Consider the following 21133-nt stretch of genomic DNA (forward strand, 5'->3'; position numbering starts at 1 on the left):
AAATTCTCAATATTGAAAACCAGACAAATATTTGGGGATTTATAATTGGTGACCCAAGGCTACAATATCCACACAAATGTCAAAACACTGGGTAAGAAAGCATCTGCTATCAGATCTGTTCCTAGAACCAATCACTATCCATGCCAATATAACAAGGATTGTCCTGTATTAGTATTTTATGCAAGTGATCATCATGTCTAAAACATGTATGTCAGAGATCTCCACGTTGAATATAGTGTAGGATCCAAATTGTTATAAACTGTCAGATTTAGTAAAACTATCTTTATGATGCATTATCAAGAGCAAGGTAAAACCTGTACAGTCTGATCCTGTGCTAAAATATAAGAGGAAATAATAGGTTTAAGTGCCACATCTGTAATGTCTACTAATCAGCCATTAGGCTACCGCATTTTTACATATCTGTCTTCAGTCAGGACATTTAAAATTGATAAATCTTTAATTTACAACACAAAGCTCTTGAAAGGATGCTGCTGCTGCAAAAACAAAAAACAAAAAAATACACAGGGATGATTGAAGGTCTTTTATTTTTTTATTTTTTGTATTTTTTTAAATTCTTTATTTTTGGTGCAAATAGGATTAACAAACATTCCTGTGGTGCCACGACAGCAGGCACAGGTGGAGTAATGCATACAAAGTCATGGCGATATACAGTTGCACATTTTTTGTTATGAAATAGGATAATATGCTAAGGAAACAGGCTAGAAACATAAACTTATTTCACAAGATCCGCATAATAACAGTGAGTTGGATCATAGAGATCTGTGCTTAGAGAGGTCGTAGTCAAATTCTCAGTAAAGTAAGCAGATTGCTGCAGTGTGCATACAGACAAAAGCTTTAGACTCATCAGAACGTACAACAGATAGCATGAGTGAGCAAGGCAATATAGTATAACGATTAGGCACAGATATAGCATGAATGTCAATAGTGCTGCACATGTTATAGCCAACAAATATGTCTTGTGCAACAATAACTTAACGATTGGGGAAAAATAATATACAAGATGACAGTAGAGTAGTGTCATATGCGTGGCTTTTTAGGGAAATAAACACACTAGAACCCTTGCTTATACCCAAAAGCTGGATCTCCCTGTGGCTGCTATGGAATATAGGGAGAAACCAGGCCTTATGAGACTAAGGAAGATATAAGAAATGCACATTTTATATTATATAATACGATAATTTTAAGAGAAATCTCAGTGTCACTTATAGAATAGTATAACAGTTATGCTAAGCCTATTAGGAGAGGGAGCGTATGTGCAACTTGCTATAGTAGTTTAGCTTGGGTTTGGAAAAGCATTATCGTGAGTGTGCACTCTGTGTTAGGTATAAATAGGTGAGGTATGCATAGGCTGAGTGTGCGTGGTCATGGATCATACTGCTGTGGCTCAGCCGATAGGACGATACACCAGTATGGTTGAGGCCAATATGTGGTTCGCTATCTACCCCTGATGTTTGCAGGTGTGTCGCATTGCGAAATATTAGGTGTGTGTTGTGACCAAGGGTAGAGCATAGTGGTAGTGTTAGCAGTGTGTTGCAAGCAGTCTCAGAGGCATTAGGAGGTATGAGGGGTTGGGCGGGTAACTTCTCTGTGGTGGTAAGTGTCCCAGTCAGCCTACTCCTGCCTGTGGTATGTTACAGTCCCGTTTAGGAGCCTCTGCCTCTTTTCCACTGTTTGGGTACAGGCTTGGTAGGTGAGCTCGATCCTTGGGGCAATTTGAAGCAGCAGTGTTGCTCCCCTCCTGTTGTGGCCCCGGCGTTTTGCTTGCGTGCAGTCGTTTTTCATGGTGGACCCCTGAACCTCTTATCTGGTACGGGTGTCGATACTTGCTGGGGGTCGTATGGCGTTGTGGTGGGTGGTCCCCTCTGCCCCGGGACTGTGTTGGAGCTAGCGCCCTCTTGCCACTGACCTGGGATCCGTTGTGGCCCATGGTCGTCCGTGTCGGGAAATGGCAGAGAGTTGCATAACGTTGCATGGGTCTTCGGGTGGCATCTTTCCGCCGGTGTGGTCGGCGCTTGCGGGGTATGCCCCTGGTTGCTCCCAGCCCGGGAGGGTCTCTTTTGTGGGAGATCGCTTTTGTTGTTTTCTTTGTGCCCTGAGGTGGAGGCCCCGTTTTCCTCCCGCCATAGACTTTCGCCTGTGAGGGCGGTGTGGGTTAGACTGTCACTGTTTGCAGTCGCTTCAACCACTTCGCCCAGAAGCGGTCGAATAGCGCATTGATGGGGTCACCAGCAGTGTCATTGGTGCCTGGGGTGGGATCTGGTCATCGTTGGTCTCGAGTATCTGGTTCTAGCAGTGCCGCCATCTTGGAGGCCCTCACCACCGCGTTGCTTGTAAGGCTGGCGGGAACTGATGCTTGGTGCGGCGCGTGGGGTCTCCCTTCAGGCAGGTACCGGGATGACCCCCACCGGTCCATGGGGGGGGGAAGCGATTTTCATACGCTTGAGGGCCTTTGAGTCGGGCGGGAAGACGGCCATGCTTCCCCCTCACCTCCTCCGGTAGGCCCAAGCCAGCTGTAGCTTTTCCCGGGCATGCCGGGGTTCGATATGGGTATCACTGAATGCACAGGCATTGTGTGAGTCCAATAGTCTTGGTTGTCCACCTCTCTTGTCGCTGTGTCTCGATTTGGCAATGCTATTGAGCCCAGAAAGCTGGAGCCCATGCGAAGTGCGACCAGCCAGCTTGCTTGCTCGGCTCCGCCCCGATTGAAGGTCTTTTAAGAAAAAAAATTAAAAACACAATTAAATGTGATTAGTAAAAAACAATATAAATTGAGGAGATCCATTACACTCCGCTTATTGAATGTGTTTGCTTAAGTGCTTTATTTGTCTGGAGTCTGTCTATTTGTTTTGGCAATTTATAAAATATAAATTTCAATAGAAAGAGTCACTTTTATGATTGAGTATCCTTTGCAATCTTGTATAATGAAAAAGCTGGATACATTTCTCATCCCAGCTCCGACTTGAGCAATGGCTTTAGTATCCATCAGCCCAAATATATAGTACAAATAAATAAAAAGTTACCTGCGCAGTATAAAATAAATCCCAACGCATATGCAATTTAAGATTTCATTTTTATTAAGTTTTTGACATCACAACAATGACAAGTATTACTGCTGTTCGGCACAGGCACTGATGGCACAGTATGCATTACCTAAAATATAAATTTTTTTAGCAGTATGCTGAACGGCATACATTTAACAGTGTTGCCAACTTGAGATTGTCCCGGCTCTTCTGCCAGCGTGGCTGCACATAAACTAGACAGCCACGCCGACAGATGTTTCAGACTTGCCTTGGTCGCGGCTCCCTCCGTTCCGATCCCCAGTGGGATCTTAGGAACGCTGGCCGCTGCAGTTCAGGTTTTTATAATAAACTTACATTCGCCCACATCAAAGATGGCGCCAGCGTTAAATTACCTTTGTCAGTGCCCTGTCGTGGTTTCCACTAGCTGGTTATCCGAGAGTGTGTTCCTAATATTGTTTTTTCTGATCTTTGGCTTTGTTTCGACTTCCCTGATTTCTGGTATCCTTGACTTCTGGCTTTCCTCATCGTTGTGTCTCATTCTGTGTCCCTGTCCTCGGCAAGTATTTTGACTATTCTCTGGTACATTAAGTCCGGCCATTCTAAGGTCCGGTTAGATGTTATCCTTAGTCCTAGGTTTGATATTTTTTTGCGTGCTGGATCAACTATAATCCTGACAGAATTGTACTGTACAATATTAATGAATAATAATTGTGACAGACCACCTGGCACCCCGACTGGATACGTCCATCAAGCTCGCTTCCTATCTCTCCTCTAGGACACAGGAATGCTTCAACCCCTAGCCGCGGCAGGTTGGCTGGGGTCTCTCTGTCGCTTCTCGCCCTGGAACAGGGTTCTGGGTACAGCTTAAAGTGATTGATACCGGAGAAACTGACGGAAGCCAAGCACAGAGAGATGGACACAGGTTTCTTCAGGAAGGAAGAGATTCTTTATTGGATCACCGATCGGGACTCAGAGGGACTAGCGTCACCAAAATACAGCAAATTCTGAGCCCCGGACAATAGTGCAGGCTCCTTATATAGGCATATAACTCCTCCTATATTAAGCTCCACCCGCGCATTCTCTTAACCAATCAACACAAATAAGAATTAACTTCCTGTTTGACCGCATGGCTTGTCCAGCACAATGGAGGAGGGGAATACTATATCCTGTATTCTTGCACATGCTCCGTACACTACTGATCGTATCTTGCCTCGTGCAACCAACTGATCGATACGTCAGCATATGCACGTACACATGCCACGTGGTAATCTCGGCCTACTAAATTTATTTTTACCGAGATTCCACCACATTCCCCCCTTTGATGCCTCTTGATATTTTACAATTACTTGAGGCATCACATAACCTTAGTTTTGCTTACACCGCAAGTTACCTTGAACCAGACCAGACTTATCTTATGATGTGAATCTTTTAACACTCATCTTCCTGCATTGGTTCTCCTTGATCTAGAGCCTTATACTTATATATCGCCATTATCTGTGCAGCAGCCTTCCTCTCTGCTATACTTCCTATCAGGCTTTGCACAGACCTAACTACTAAGGGTATAAGACACGGTAGGAGTAGACACAACAGTAAAATCAGTAGGACTCCACCTACCACTGCCTTAAGCCCTCCAAACCACTCATACCAGCTACCAAACCAACTACTTGGATTGTACCCTTTCCATACCTGAGTAGGCACATGCGCTAGTTTAACCATATGGCTAGTAAGCTCAGCTATTGCTTGCCCTTCGTCATCTATTTGAAGACAGCAATTGCTTAGGTTAAACTTCCCACATACACCTCCCTCTACTGCCAAAAGGTAATCCAAGGCTAATCTATTCTGGTATACTGCTGTCCTCATCCTGGTATTATGTTTCACTAGGAGATTGAGCGCTTGTGATGTTTCATTAGTGATAATCTCAACCACCGCCTGTAATCTTATAATGCGGTTGAGCATATAAATAGGGGTTCTATAACCAAAGGTACCATCTTCTGCCCACGTGGCTGGCCCATAATAATCTATGATACGCTGGGGAGGCCATTCATTATCTTCCCAGGTGCCTATCTCTAAGGGTCCCCTTTTCTTCCTATGATTCACATCATACACTTTAACACCTAAAGTCTCACCTGTTTCAATCGGTAACAAGAAGAAGGATGGTTTGAGCATACCCAACACACATGCCCCTTCCCAGTCCTGTGGCAACTCCGAATAGGCTTTCTTACCACAGATCCAGTACAAATTTGCTGGGGCTCTCCAGGTAGATGTGATGGATAAATCAAACCACACATCCTTTAAACTGGCATATCTAGCAAACGGGTTAGATGGTTCTGAGACATTTGAAGCCGACCACCAAGTTGTATTTTTAGTATCATCATCATAAGCTTTTTGCCCTAGACAAGTTAATTCTCCTACAGAAGTATTATACATTATTCCTTTCCTTGCTATGCAAACATAACCTATGATGGAGGTCTTTAATCTCCACTCAGATTTACCTCTAACACTCAAATGATAATCGGCTTGTGTAGATATTAGTTGGTCAACTGCCTCAGAACCGGACATTACCTCCTTTGCTTCCCAAGGCCATTGGTCTCCCATGTTAGTACCTCCACACACATAGCAGTTGGTAACATTAAGACTACCGGCAATACTTTCAGCTAGGTCAATGAACAGGTTTTTAGCGTTATGGGGGATCTTATTATCTATACTCATCTCTTCATAAAAGGAATGGTATACTTGATGAGTCTGGGAGGATACCGTATCAGTCTCTATTCCTATAAACAATAATGTCCCAGGATCTAAACCCGTCCCGTATATCTGAAACCCAAATAAATTTCCATACTTATCTAGGAACTTGTCGGGGTTATTAATAAGTATATGGATGGGATTACATTCCATAGACTTACAATAAGGGCTAGTCGGCAACTTAGTCACTATCATGTCTTTATCTACTGTCTGTCCCCAAGTCGCCCACCCCACACAAGACCAATATGGGCAAAAGTTATAATCTTTATTTGGGCATCTAGGACTTACATATTTATTTTTACTACTGGGACAAATATATTTATCATTAGACCCATACGTCCTCTCCCATCTAAGATCCCCACATACATTCCACGGCTTTCTACCACTCGATATTGCTTTACACGCATCAAATAGCAGAACACCCGAAGAATGTACGGATTCTAACACCGTCTTATTAATTAGGGTCCCCTGAGGATCTCCATTCCTGAGAGTCAACCAAATTGTACGAGGTTGATACTCTGGACTGAAGCACTTAGGTTCTCCTACTCCTAAATGGCACACACTATAATCTATATTTAAGTATCTACATCTCGATACATCTCCTTTACATTCGTATTGTGAATGCCAAATTAGGGTTTGGGAAATATGGTTACCTGTTCTCGTAGTCTTAATGCATACCTCACAGCTAGGAGTGTCGGTACCTCTACCTTCCTGAATATAAAAACACATGTAAATAAACACAATCAAAAGCACATCTTTCGCCGTCATCCTCAGTCTTCGTCCGTGCGATGGAACCTCAGCTTCCAGGATGTGAGGGCTGCAGGGAATGGAGTTCTGCTCGTCTTCACAGGTGTCCCTTCGAGACTTTCCTGGCTTATACACTATGTGTTGGTAAGCGGACAGGCTTTATTATGGCCTTCTCACTCACACCTGTAACAATAAAATTTGTAATCCACAATAATTCCTCGTTACTCCGACTGAGTAGTGCGTTTCAACCGGATCTTGCAGGGATTCTCTGGATCTGCTGTAACTTGCCAAGAATCGACTGCTGCTGGTTTAACCCTGGAGTGATGTATCCACGGAGTTACTTCGGCTACTTTTATCGCTGTAGGGGTAGACAAAAGAACAACATAAGGACCTCTCCACTTGGGCCCTAACGGTACATTATTCCACTCTTTAATCCACACTTGGTCTCCTGGATGATAACTATGAACAGGGGGATAAATATTCACAGGTAATCTATCTTGTACCCATTTCTGTACCTCCTCCATAGTCTTACCCAACTCTACAACCTGCTGCCGGGTAATTCCTTCTCCCAACTGACTCAAATCCCCCCTTAAGTTACCAAGTACGGGAGGTGGTCGCCCATACATAATTTCAAAAGGAGAGAGGCCCATCCTTCTGGTAGGGGTACTGCGGATTCGCAATAGAGCTATGGGTAAGAGAACGTTCCACTTAAGTTGGGTTTCCTGACACATTTTAGCCAACTGGTTCTTAATAGTTCTATTCATTCTCTCTACCTTACCAGAACTCTGGGGTCTATATGCAGTATGAAGCCTCCACTTTATACCAAGCATATGAGTCAGTTGTTGTAGGCACTGATGAACAAAAGCTGGACCATTGTCCGATCCTATAGAACAGGGTAGTCCATATCGGGGTATTATTTCTCGTAGCAGGAATCTTACAACTTCTCCTGCTTTCTCTGTACGAGTAGGACATGCTTCTACCCAGCCTGAATAGGTGCACACAATTACCAACAGGTAACGATGTCCACCCGATTTAGGCATTACTGTAAAGTCTATTTGTAGATCGGACATGGGGAGTCCCCCCATAAACTGGACTCCTGGTGGCTTTACTGGTCCTTGTCTTGCATTATTCTTAGCACACGTTACACATCTGCGTACAATGGCCTGAGTCAAGTTGGACAATCTTGGTATGTAGAAATGTTTCCTGAGAGATTCTTCAGTACTGTCTCTCCCAGAATGTGTCCCGTTGTGATAATTTTGTACAATTTCTACCGCTAGTGATGCTGGTATGACTATTCTTCCATCTTCTAGCTGATACCACTTGTTCTCCAAATACTTTCCCGGTTCAGTCTTTAACCACTCCTCTTCTTGAGCTGTATAAACTGGAGTCCATTGGGACAGTGGAGTTGGTATAAGAGCAGCTATATGCCCCACATACTCCTGTCTTCCTGATTCAGCAGCACGCTTAGCTGCACTATCTGCCATCCGATTTCCCTTGGTTACATCACCATCTCCTCTCAGATGCGCTCGACAATGTATGATACCGACTTCTTTCGGCTCCCACACTGCTTCCAATAGTTGTAGGATTTCGGCTGCGTATTTGATTTCTTTGCCTTCTGAATTCAGTAGTCCTCTTTCTTTATACAAAGCTCCGTGGGCATGAGTGGTTAAGAACGCATACTTAGAGTCCGTATAGATATTCACTCTTAAACCTTCAGCCAATTGTAACGCTCGAGTTAGTGCTATTAATTCTGCCTTTTGTGCTGATGTTCCTTTCGCCAGTGGCCGAGCTTCTATCACCTTGTCTATTGTTGTTACTGCATATCCTGCATAGCGGATCCCTTCTTTCACATAACTACTGCCGTCGGTATAATATTGAACATCGGGGTTCTGGATGGGAAAATCACGAAGATCTGGTCTACTTGAAAATACTTCATCCATTACTTCCAAACAATCATGTTGACTTTCAGTAGGTTGCGGCAAAAGGGTAGCTGGATTTAAGGTGTTTACAGTCTCTAAATGCACTCTTGGGTTTTCACACAACATTGCTTGATACTTGGTCATACGGCTGTTACTAAACCAATGATTTCCTTTGTAATCCAACAACGTCTGTACTGCATGTGGGACTCGTACATAAAGTTCTTGACCCAGAGTGAGTTTATCGGCTTCAGCTACTAGCAGGGCGGCTGCAGCTACGGCTCTTAGACAAGGTGGAAGTCCGCTGGCCACTGCATCCAGTTGCTTAGACATGTAGGCAACAGGTCTTTGCCATGATCCCAAGTACTGTGTCAATACTCCCACAGCCATTCTTCTTTGCTCGTGTACATATAAGTAGAATGGTCGTGTGTGATCAGGTAGACCTAATGCTGGGGCACTCATCAAAGCCTTCTTCACATCTTCAAATGCCGTTTGCTGTTCTTGGGTCCATAAGAAGGGGTCGTGCTCTGTACCTTTGATGGCTGCGTACAGAGGTTTTGCCAGTATCGCATAGCTGGGAATCCATATCCTACAGAAGCCTGCTGCCCCCAAGAATTCTCGCACTTGTCTTCTATTCTTGGGTATTGGTATTTGGCAGACAGCTTCTTTTCTCTCTGGCCCCATAATCCTTTGACCTTCAGAGATATGGAATCCCAGATACTTGACAGTTGGCAAACACAACTGAGCCTTCTTCCTGGACACCTTGTATCCTGCCTTCCAGAGAATATGTAGTAGATCGTGCGTTGCTTGCTGACATTTTTCTTTTGTAACTGCTGCTATCAACAAGTCATCTACATATTGTAACAATACACATTCTCCTGGGATAGACTCGAAATCCAGTAGATCTTGACTTAGAGCTGAACCAAATAGGGTAGGTGAATTTTTAAACCCTTGGGGCAGTCTTGTCCAGGTCATTTGGCGTTTTGAGCCCGTTACAGCGTTCTCCCATTGGAAAGCGAAAATACATTGACTTTCTGCGGCAATTCGGAGGCAAAAGAAGGCTAAGACTGTGAAGTAAGTAGCCCCGCCCGGAATTAAAGCAAGCAGGTTATATGGATTGGGTACAACTGGATGTATACTAACAACCGCATCATTGACTGCTCTCAAGTCCTGCACAGGTCGATACTCATCTGTACCGGGCTTTTGAACAGGCAGCAATGGGGTGTTCCAGGGGGAAGTACAGAATTTTAGGATACCATACCGTATGAACTTATCCAAATAGGATTGGATGTTCTTCTTAGCCTTCTGTTGGATGTGGTATTGTCTTAGGCTCACTGGATAAACCCCAAGTTTCAGTTCAATTTTTATAGGTGGAATATTGCGGGCCAGTCCTGGTGGGTTGTTCTCTGCCCAAACTCCTGGTATGTTAAACAATGTCTCATCACTCCTAGGGTTTTGGCTAGTCAACACTGTATAAAGTCGCCACTCTTCTTCCTTTGGTACGGATAAAGTCATAATACCTGAAGGTCCATTAAACTTTAAGGATGTTGTTCCATTTGGTAGGAACGTAATCTGCGCTTGTAATTTTGATAGCATATCACGTCCCAGCAATTGGACTGGACATTCAGGCATATAAAGGAATTGGTGTTTTACTACGTGGCCTCCCAATGTACAGAGTCGACTTTTAAGAACCGGTTTTTCAGCACTTCTTCCAGTTGCTCCTATCACAGTAATAGTCCTTCCAGATGGAGGAGCAACTAGATTAGTCACCACTGAATGTTCAGCACCAGTGTCGATCATGAACGCACTCCTTTTTCCCCCTATTGATACATCGACCATAGGCTCCGCTCGACCAAGGGGGATGGAGCCCGGTCGGTATCAATAGTCCTCCATGACCGTGTCAGCCAATCCTACAAAGTCCCTACCTTCTCTATCGCGGGACCTCTGCGCTGCTGGAATATACCTGTCTTCCCTAACACTTCCTCTGTTCCCATTACTCCCTCTATAACCATTACTCCCTCCGGGGCCTCCTCTACCTCTCGCTCTGCCTCTAAAGTTTCCGTAGCCTGCCCTGGGTTGGTCTCTCTCGTACTGCTCTCTTTGCGGACATTCGTTCCTCCAATGCCCTTCTTCCTTGCAATACGCGCATTGATCCCTACTCAAAGGCTCCCTACTCCATCTATTATTGCCTCTATCTGGTCCCCGTTTATCTACGCCTGCGATCGCTACCGCTAGCATATCAGCCTTTTTACGCATCTTGCGCTCTTCCTCTTTCTTACTTTCTGTATCCCTGTTCATATAGACCTTATTTGCTACCTCCATTAGTTGGGTGATGGACATACCTGCAAACCCTTCTAACTTTTGTAGCTTGCGCTTAATATCTCCGTATGCTTGGCTGACAAAGGCGGAGTTAACCATTCGGGAATTGTCTGCGTCTTCCGGATTAAAGGGGGTATACAAGCGGTATGCCTCCAATAATCGGTCATAAAAGACACTGGGCGCTTCATCGCTTTTCTGGATCACCTCAACTGTCTTCGACATGTTAATGGCTTTCTTTCCTCCTGCTTTCATGCCAGCAATTATAGCGTCTCTATAGGCTCTGAGTTGAACCATATCAGCACCATTTACGTTCCAATCGGGATCAGTGTTGGGATAATGTGTTGCGGCCCATGCTGCTGGATTAGCTTGGTTCAAAACACGGGCTCTATCCTCTAGTGCTTTTATGGCTGCTTGATTTATTCTTGTCCTTTCCTCATTGTTAAATAAAGTCATTAGTAACTGCTGGCAATCAGCCCATGTCGGATTATGCGTCTGTACTATTGAGGTGAACAGATCAGTCATAGCTTGTGGTTTCTCAGTATACGAGGAATTATGGGTCTTCCAGTTTAAAAGATCGGTTGTGGTAAATGGGACATATACGAAGACTGGGTCAGCGTGTGCCATTTGACCTGCGGCATCGTTATAAGCTGACCCGGGATTCAGACGAAGAGGCATCTGATAGTGCTTTAATTGTTGGGCACCAGTCAACTGTCGGGTTTGGATGGGGCTACGTAGAGAGGCGTCAGTCATGGGTTCCGGTCGGGGAGAGATAGGGTATGGGGATGTGGGAGGTTGGTTTTGGGAAAAGGTCGTAAATAAAACACTTCGAGCCGAGCTAGATGAAGCTTGACCGGAAGTCTGAAGTGGCGCCAAATCAGGATATTCGTTTCTAATGGGGGTGGGTTCTGGTTCCGGAAGGGGAGATTTAGTACGAGGGGGGGTGGATCCTGTACTGGAGGAGGAAGCGGAAGTGGATGGGGGTAATGAGGGGAGGGCTGCAGGACTTCCTGCGTTTGCGTCACTTCTTCTTAACGGAAAGTAAGGGGGCGGCAAAGGGATCTCGGACTCAGGGGGCGTGTCCAAAATGGGCCTAACACCAGTCCTAGTGGACGAACAAGTCCTAGCTACCATGAGGCGACACTGCTCCTCGTGGCATGTCTGGAGCCATTTTGGCGAGTCATTTACGGCCTGTCTCCAACAGTCAATATAAGGAAACTGGCCGTAAAGTTCAGGCCTACCTGACACAGCTACGTGTAAGCGCTGTACCAGAGTTAGATCCAAACTGCCACGTGGCGGCCATGCCGCAACCAAAGTAGGCCACTCCCTAGTGCACAAAGTAACTAAACGCACAGGAGACATCTTAACCCCAAAATCACAAGTTTTGAATCCCTTTTTAAAATTCTTCACCATACAACCTAAGGGATCCGGAATCGTTGACTGCGACGCACCCATACTTAACAATGGAACGTCGTCGACAACGAATACTATACACGCGTACTATTCAACAGTCACACCCGTTTCCTCTGGCAACAGCACCACGTGGTACGGTTACCAAGTGAAACGTACACAATAACAATAAACACTCAGGGAATTCCCGTACACACACAGCTGTTACACCAGTCACTATATAATCAATATTATGCCCTTTGGCGTAACTATACAGTCACCCACGCTATAATTCTCTATATACGAATTACCCGTCTATAACACACCCCAGTAACATCGTCTTTTACAAATAGCGGTTACAGTACGGTTAGCATAGGTCAAAGCACAAGTTAAGGTCACAATACAATTATTAGTGGTTATGGTGTTAAACATGCAATGGACAACAATGATTAGTACTTATATACAGTGTCAGTAAATATACAGGGTTATGGTACCGTGCACTATAATACAGCAACACACTATTAACACTCTCGCTAGACGGCTGAGCTCGCGCTATCTAACAAGATATACACTTTACTAAACAATCTTTATCACATTTACAATTCCCAACTAAACTATTGGCCAGTACCTTGAATGGACTACCTAAAACTATATACACCCGTTTTGGTTAGCCACACTGCCCAATCACCACATATATATAGCGAGCTAGAGAACCGAATTTACACAGGCGCCTCTTAGTCGCACTATCAAAAGTCTAGTGGGTTCCAAATTTACACGCCTTCCCACTTAGCCCAGATAGGATGAGAACTAGCGAACCGAATTTACACAGGCGCCGCTTAGTCTCCCGGTCCCTCCGACCTAGCGAACGTAATATACACCCTAGAACGCTAGTCTAGACAAGACACCGGTGTCCGGCTAGGGCTATTTACACCAGGACCCCGCCTGACTAACCAAATCAAACGGTCTGACTAAAGAGCGTTCGATCGAGCGGTGCGCCTTCGCTCCTTCCCTCCGACAGAGGGGGCAGATACACAGATTCAAAACCCCTTTGGGCCTACCGCACAATCGGTATACCCCTAGTGGGTCCTGCCGTCTAAAACAGCAGTTGTCTTACCTCCTCGTTCCTGAACCTGAGTTCACACTCATCGACGGGGACACCCCAGCACTTCTCACGTAGAGGCCGATGATCTCCTGGACAACAGACCAGTGGCGCCGAGACGAAGGGAGGTCCACGCAGAAGTTCAGGGGTGCAGCCGTAGAGAACGTGGGCAAAGATAGACCGTCTCACGCCTCTGCCTCTCAGCTACCGTTGAACGATGAGCTTCCCGGCCAATGCACCAAATGATACCGGAGAAACTGACGGAAGCCAAGCACAGAGAGATGGACACAGGTTTCTTCAGGAAGGAAGAGATTCTTTATTGGATCACCGATCGGGACTCAGAGGGACTAGCGTCACCAAAATACAGCAAATTCTGAGCCCCGGACAATAGTGCAGGCTCCTTATATAGGCATATAACTCCTCCTATATTAAGCTCCACCCGCGCATTCTCTTAACCAATCAACACAAATAAGAATTAACTTCCTGTTTGACCGCATGGCTTGTCCAGCACAATGGAGGAGGGGAATACTATATCCTGTATTCTTGCACATGCTCCGTACACTACTGATCGTATCTTGCCTCGTGCAACCAACTGATCGATACGTCAGCATATGCACGTACACATGCCACGTGGTAATCTCGGCCTACTAAATTTATTTTTACCGAGATTCCACCACAATTAAGCTCTCCTGCAGAGAGTATAGCTGCTCCACCCAATTCCCAAACACTAGCCCAGACTGAGTGAAGGGTGTAAAGGAACTGGGTTATTATGGCCTAGTTGCCTGCTTATATACACAACCCCCAGCAGGGGGTCACCACTCAATAAAATGTAAGCCCCTCCCAAAGATCTCTGTGCATTGGAGATAATTGAGTTAAAAGACCGGTAAGCTAATTATCTACCAGGAACAGGGAGACAAACACAAAAATTTAAAAATACCCCAAAATAGCATAAACATTTACAATACCCCACAAACTATACATCCCCAAATAACCCTGATCTGAGCTCCCAAGTTCTCCCAATAGGGAGATTTGGGGTTTTCTAGTTACCTTCCTAGAAGAGGGGTAAAACCTGTAAAACATACCTGACCTCTCTGGCTACAAGGGGAGTTCCAAGGAGGTCAGCCCAGGGGAGAATCTTCTGCTAACCGAGCCAAAGAGACTCTTTCCTTCTTAAACTAACCATGTGAGTGGAGCCAGCTATATAACCAGCATGTAGGACAGAGGAAACCAAGCCATACATAAGTATAAAAATGAACATCTTAATGATTTTGCATTATTTTATGTTCAAGGCCTATGTATTCATAAAATGTTTTTATGTTATACCTATGGCAAAACTAACAGTAGCTTAATTCAACAACATATACACACACATACCTATAGATATATAATGTTTACATACACTTGTCACTTGTTTCATTTGTCCACATTCCCTAAAGAATTAGTCATGTAAGCATATGGTTGTCACCTGGCCAGTATTTAAGGCCTTTGCTTGTATAACATCGCCAAACGTGTTATTCATATCGCAATATTTTTTTTTCCAAAAAGCATAGAACTCTGAAGCTGTGTGGTAAATACTATAACTAGAAATCGGACAAGGATGGGAACAATTCCTTTAGATACTATTCAATGCTGAGGAGTAATATGGTTAATCACCACTTAACAGAAATGATGGGTAATGCATGGAAGTGTTTTCCAACAGTGGCATTATTAAACTATTATAGAAATTGTTGTTTAACATGATTCAGTTTCTATAAAAAATATATTTATTCTACATTGTAGGCTGACAAAGAAAAAGGAAATTATTTTATTTTATTTTAGATTCTGATCCTATGGTGTGTACAGTTGATAGTATAGTACGATAATAAAACTGAATGAGTTTGGAAAACACAAAATTGAGTTTTCCATATGAACTGCTGCCCCCTGCTCTTTAGTCCGAGGATTACATGGTAAGTTTAATTCACAGTTCTCTGTGTATTTGTATCACTGCGATATATACCACTCCATCATCATCAGCCTGCACTCTGCTAATGGTCAGGACAGCCAAACCCCCTGATATAGATCCAGTGAACCGATCTGAAGTCCATGAGGGTCTATAGTTTGGGTTGTTGCTGCTAGAACAACCAACTACAAGTTTAGGGACACCCACGGGTGTCTGATAGTACCATGATGGGTAGTTACCCCCAGTCACTGAGCCTCCACTGCGACTACAGGTCAGACGAGCATCATTACCAGGGGACACAGACATTATGGCATCCTGAGTGACCACAAAATGAGCCGCAGAACCTGAACAAGACAATGAATAATATTCACAATCAGAAAGCTGTCGGAGTTCCTGATGTGAGCTGTCTGTGCAGGTTTTCATATCTTACATGAGCAATACGAGCTGAGAATGAGGAGGAGGACAGCCCAGGACATGGTGCAGGCAGCTCTGCAATAACTGACAAACAGTTCTGTGATTGGAACCCTCAAGACTCCCCTCAAAATCCCTACAGAAATAAAGAGTTTACTTATATGCAAATCATCAGTAGTAGTAGTTTCACTTTATTGGTTCTGGTACTGGTATGTGCATGTGACAAACTTGTTTCCATCCTGCCACTGACACAGCAAGAGAGCATGGTTCAATGGAATCAAGCTGAAAAGGGTCTGTGCGGGAAATTTTCAAAACTGCAAATACATAACAGAAAAATCCATAGAGCACTATGCATTGGCATCCCAAATTGTCTGTCTGGCACAAAGGCTTTTTTTTTTTTCCCCAGACATAAGTATTTTCACTGGCATGCACCCACTCCACTTCTACTGCCCACTCCTGTACCAGTTTCATACCCACTACTGCTGGAAGGTATGTAGAAATGAAGTTACTCATTATGAAGTCCTGCAAATGGAACTGCTCCAGAAACTCAACTCCTCTATATTACAAGCTCATTCAAGGTTAGCCTCTTGTTCCAGTCAAGGTTGTAAAATTTAATCTTTCCATCTCACAGCACGCAGAACTTAAGACTAGAAGGACAGAAGACTATTAGCAGTCCTTAGGGTTGGCTGGGCTTGATGCACAGTGCAATGTGTGCTTGAATACAGGTGAGAGAATAGTCGGAGAACAAGATACTGTCTAGGAACACAGAAAGGAACAAAGTCAAGAAGAGCTGGGGAGAAGAAGACACATGAAAGGGCTTAGGGAGAAAAAGTGACACACAAATATGCTGGGGATGGGAAAAAGAGATATACGGAGGTGCTGGGGAAGGGTAGAAAGTGACAGAGGCTGTGGGAAGAAAGAAACATCAAATGTGCTGGGGGAGAAACAGACACACACAAATGTGCGGGGGGAGAAACAGACACACAAATGAGGTGGGAAGAGGAAGAGAGACACATTAGGGGAGTAAGAGAAACACAAGGGGGGGTGTAAGACTCACAAATGGAAATATGGGGGATAAGATACACTAAAGTGAGATATATGACACAAAGTAGGGTTAAGAGACACACAGGTGAAGATGCATTTTTTTGTTTGGGGGGAGGACAGGGGGGGGGGAGCAGAATGCATCTCTGCATATTGTGTAGCCAAAATTCCTTGCTTTGGTTCTGAAGATAAACAGGGGGTGTAAGATTCACAAGTTTGTTTAAGAGACACAAGGGAGACATAACATATTTAAGAGGGGATAAGAGACACAAAGAGGAGTAGTAGACATAAAGGGGGCAGAAGAGACACTAGGGGCTGTAAAATGCCAAGGGGGCATAAAGACACAGGGGGCATAAGACACATGAGAACATGAGATGAGTTAGAGACATGGGTAAAGAGACACAAGAGAGGTAAGAGGAACAAGGGAGAATAGGAGATACAGTAGGGAGATGTAGGGGGCATAAGAGACAATTTGGAGAGGGAGGGGCAACATACAGTTTACCCCTGAGTGCCAAGTAACCTATGTATGCCTCTGGGAAGGAGTCACGAGTGACATGCAGGATGGAGCTTTCCAAAAAAAAAATCTTAAAAATGAAGCCAACAGGTAATTTTTTAATGCACCAAATACCTAGTTCCTTTGAATTCACTTTAAATCCCTCACTTTAGTGAATAACCCTGTTAGTGGCATGGACAAACTCATACAGTATCATCTTTCCTGATATTAGGCTTGTACTCTATACAAAAAGAGTGCCAGCTATGTGTGATCCTTTATAACATCACAAGAAAGAGGAGCACGGAATTACCCAAGGAGGGGGAACAGGAGGAAAAGGATGAAGAATGTACTATTGATCTCGGTGAGTGCCAGTCTTACAGAGTGCAGCAGGTATCAACAGCCAAGAACATGGATGTAAAATGTAGTGAAACACAAAAAATGTGCAGTACTACCGCTTGCCATGTACCAATCTCTTATTAGATGTTATTGCGCTATTGCTGTTGTGGCAATGTAATCACCAATGTATCACACAGAATGCACAACAAAAATAAAGAATTTAAAAAAATAAAAAAATTTAGTGAAACATTAATATGAACCTTCATTAAGTATAATGAAAGTAATAGTAAATAAAATTAAACATCAGAACACAACAGAAGTACACAAAATTTGGACACTGGAAAATGGCTTGCTATAAAGCCCTGGTTATTGAGTAAAGCACAGATGTTTACAAATAATTTGGAAGATTATATTAGAGAAAGCTACATACAGAACAAAACTTAATGAATAAAAGCGGTTGTGAAATGCTATATTGAATTGTGTCAATGGTTAGGCCACAGGAAAAAAAACACAGACAAACATCAAACTCAGCATCAAATTCTAGCACGAGAGAGGAATATATAAGTAAAAGAGATAATATGTCTCAGGAAGACTGGATCTATATCATTTGGCGCATCAACGTGGGGGCTGGGTTATGCCCTGCTAGGGCAGCCGTCCAAGAAGACGCGGGGTGGATGAATCCTGGGGGAAGGAAGGAGATTGATCACCTCTGAATACACAGTAGAGTTTGCTGCAGCACCTGTCCGGTATGTTCCAGCCCCTGTGATTGACCTGCCCCAGCGTCTGAGATCGGCTGCCGAGAGGACATCAAAGTCAGGTAATATCTTGCCCAGAGACCCCTGTACCTTACCTGTTGACTATCTGTTGCCTGAGTGTGTTTGAATTGGTTTGTCTCTAGTTTATGTGCCCGGGTTGAGTGATTGCCTGTTTACCCCTTTTAGGAGCCACGTGGCTGTGGCTGTAAGGAAAAAGGGGGGTGGATCTGTGGAAGTTTTCCTGGGGATCTTCTATTTGCCTGTTTTACTCTTTTAGGTGCCGAGTAGCTACGGCAGTAAGGAAAAAGAGCGTTGGGAATCTGTGGAGGGGTGTAGACTCACTGTTTCCTGGGGATTCCCTATAAGTATCACTCTGCTTGCAGAGGGGCGGAACACTTCAGCCTCGAGCGCTGACGCTGTAGGTGTTCCGTTTTTGTGTTGGTGGGATTGGATTCGGGCAGGCATTGCTGTCTCCATCACCACGTGGTAGTGTGACTTGCGGGTAATTCCGCAACAGGGACACTACAGGAGTGAGGATAGGGGTGGTTACGGGTCCGAACCACTGTAACGAGGGAGGTGTATGGAACTCGGGCTGGTGTTGCTGTGTTCCGTTGCCGACAGGTAGTGCGGCTAGTCTGCAGTCATTCCCCGAGCGGGGACACTACGGGATTGAGATAGGTGGCTTCTGCCACATGAATAAAGAAAAGGGATTATTGTTGAACTTATTTGCACTGTAATGCATGTACTGTTTTTATATTTGCATATTGTCTTCATTGTCCGTCACGCAGGTTCCTGTATTTACTTTCATCTTACTCTCTGTATCATTTACACTTTCCCCTCCTATTTCTCTTTACTGAGAGAAGTGATTGGTCACACACTTTTCGCCTCGCTCCAATCCGCGGCTACCTCGGGTAGGCGGAACCAGTGACTACAGGGAGTGCAGAATTATTAGGCAAGTTGTATTTTTGAGGATTAATTTTATTATTGAACAACAACCATGTTCTCAATGAACCCAAACAACTCATTAATATCAAAGCTGAATATTTTTGGAAGTAGTTTTTAGTTTGTTTTTAGTTATAGCTATGTTAGGGGGATATCTGTGTGTGCAGGTGACTATTACTGTGCATAATTATTAGGCAACTTAACAAAAAACAAATATATACCCATTTCAATTATTTATTTTTACCAGTGAAACCAATATAACATCTCAACATTCACAAATATACATTTCTGACATTCAAAAACATAACAAAAACAAATCAGTGACCAATATAGCCACCTTTCTTTGCAAGGACACTCAAAAGCCTGCCATCCATGGATTCTGTCAGTGTTTTGATCTGTTCACCATCAACATTGCGTGCAGCAGCAACCACAGCCTCCCAGACACTGTTCAGAGAGGTGTACTGTTTTCCCTCCTTGTAAATCTCACATTTGATGATGGACCACAGGTTCTCAATGGGGTTCAGATCAGGTGAACAAGGAGGCCATGTCATTAGATTTTCTTCTTTTATACCCTTTCTTGCCAGCCACGCTGTGGAGTACTTGGACGCGTGTGATGGAGCATTGTCCTGCATGAAAATCATGTTTTTCTTGAAGGATGCCGACTTCTTCCTGTACCACTGCTTGAAGAAGGTGTCTTCCAGAAACTGGCAGTAGGACTGGGAGTTGAGCTTGACTCCATCCTCAACCCGAAAAGGCCCCACAAGCTCATCTTTGATGATACCAGCCCAAACCAGTACTCCACCTCCACCTTGCTGGCGTCTGAGTCGGACTGGAGCTATCTGCCCTTTACCAATCCATCCATCTGGCCCATCAAGACTCACTCTCATTTAATCAGTCCATAAAACCTTAGAAAAATCAGTCTTGAGATATTTCTTGGCCCAGTCTTGACGTTTCAGCTTGTGTGTCTTGTTCAGTGGTGGTCGTCTTTCAGCCTTTCTTACCTTGGCCATGTCTCTGAGTATTGCACACCTTGTGCTTTTGGGCACTCCAGTGATGTTGCAGCTCTGAAATATGGCCAAACTGGTGGCAAGTGGCATCTTGGCAGCTGCACGCTTGACTTTTCTCAGTTCATGGGCAGTTATTTTGCGCCTTGGTTTCTCCAAACGCTTCTTGCGACCCTGTTGACTATTTTGAGTGAAACGCTTGATTGTTCGATGATCACGCTTCAGAAGCTTTGCAATTTTAAGAGTGCTGCATCCCTCTGCAAGATATCTCACTATTTTTGACTTTTCTGAGCCTGTCAAGTCCTTCTTTTGACCCATTTTGCCAAAGGAAAGGAAGTTGCCTAATAATTATGCACACCTGATATAGGGTGTTGATGTCATTAGACCACACCCCTTCTCATTACAGAGATGCACATCACCTAATATGCTTAATTGGTAGTAGGCTTTCGAGCCTATACAGCTTGGAGTAAGACAACATGCATAAAGAGGATGATGTGGTCAAAATACTCATTTGCCTAATAATTCTGCACTCCCTGTAGTCTACGTTTTGGGAAGACGTACGTAGGATTTATTCTTATGTAGCAGTCGAGCACTGTAGACATTCTCTTTCCACTTGTCTTTCTCTATATCTGGGACGCCTTATATAGAGGGTATGGGACAGAAATTAGGTAAACCCAGTAAGGGTTGGTTCGCATGTGACTTGGTAGAGGATAGAGAAGGTGAAGAGATGGTTAAGAAAGTTGATAAGATTGCTAAAGTATGTGGAATTACCGTACCTGTATGCGGTAGATTGCAGCCAGAAAGCTGGCGTAAGTTACTGACAGAAAAGAAAGGAAAGTTGCTAGATCATGATTTAGTCCGGACAGCGGAAGCCTGGTACCGGGTGGCAAAGGCTATTCAGCAGGAGGGATGTATTGAGGAAATGATTGATCATAAAGGTTTAAAGATGTTTGTGTATTATA

General features: G+C 44.2%; 1 protein-coding gene and 1 gene segment (V, D, J or C); both read right to left on the minus strand.

Annotated features, from left to right (window-relative positions):
* The window catches only part of LOC134612041 (immunoglobulin lambda variable 8-61-like), a 108906-nt gene that overhangs the window by 85575 nt on the left and 2198 nt on the right, over positions 1-21133 (minus strand). Inside the window, 1 exon segment of the V gene segment in view lies at positions 15620-15736. Within this exon segment, the coding sequence occupies positions 15620-15736 (117 nt within the window).
* Positions 1-21133, minus strand: part of CHCHD10 (coiled-coil-helix-coiled-coil-helix domain containing 10) — a 214100-nt gene that overhangs the window by 13095 nt on the left and 179872 nt on the right. The gene's annotated exons all lie outside the window — the stretch shown is intronic.

This window comes from Pelobates fuscus, chromosome 5, assembly GCF_036172605.1.
Source record: "Pelobates fuscus isolate aPelFus1 chromosome 5, aPelFus1.pri, whole genome shotgun sequence".
Taxonomy (NCBI): Eukaryota; Metazoa; Chordata; class Amphibia; order Anura; family Pelobatidae; genus Pelobates; species Pelobates fuscus.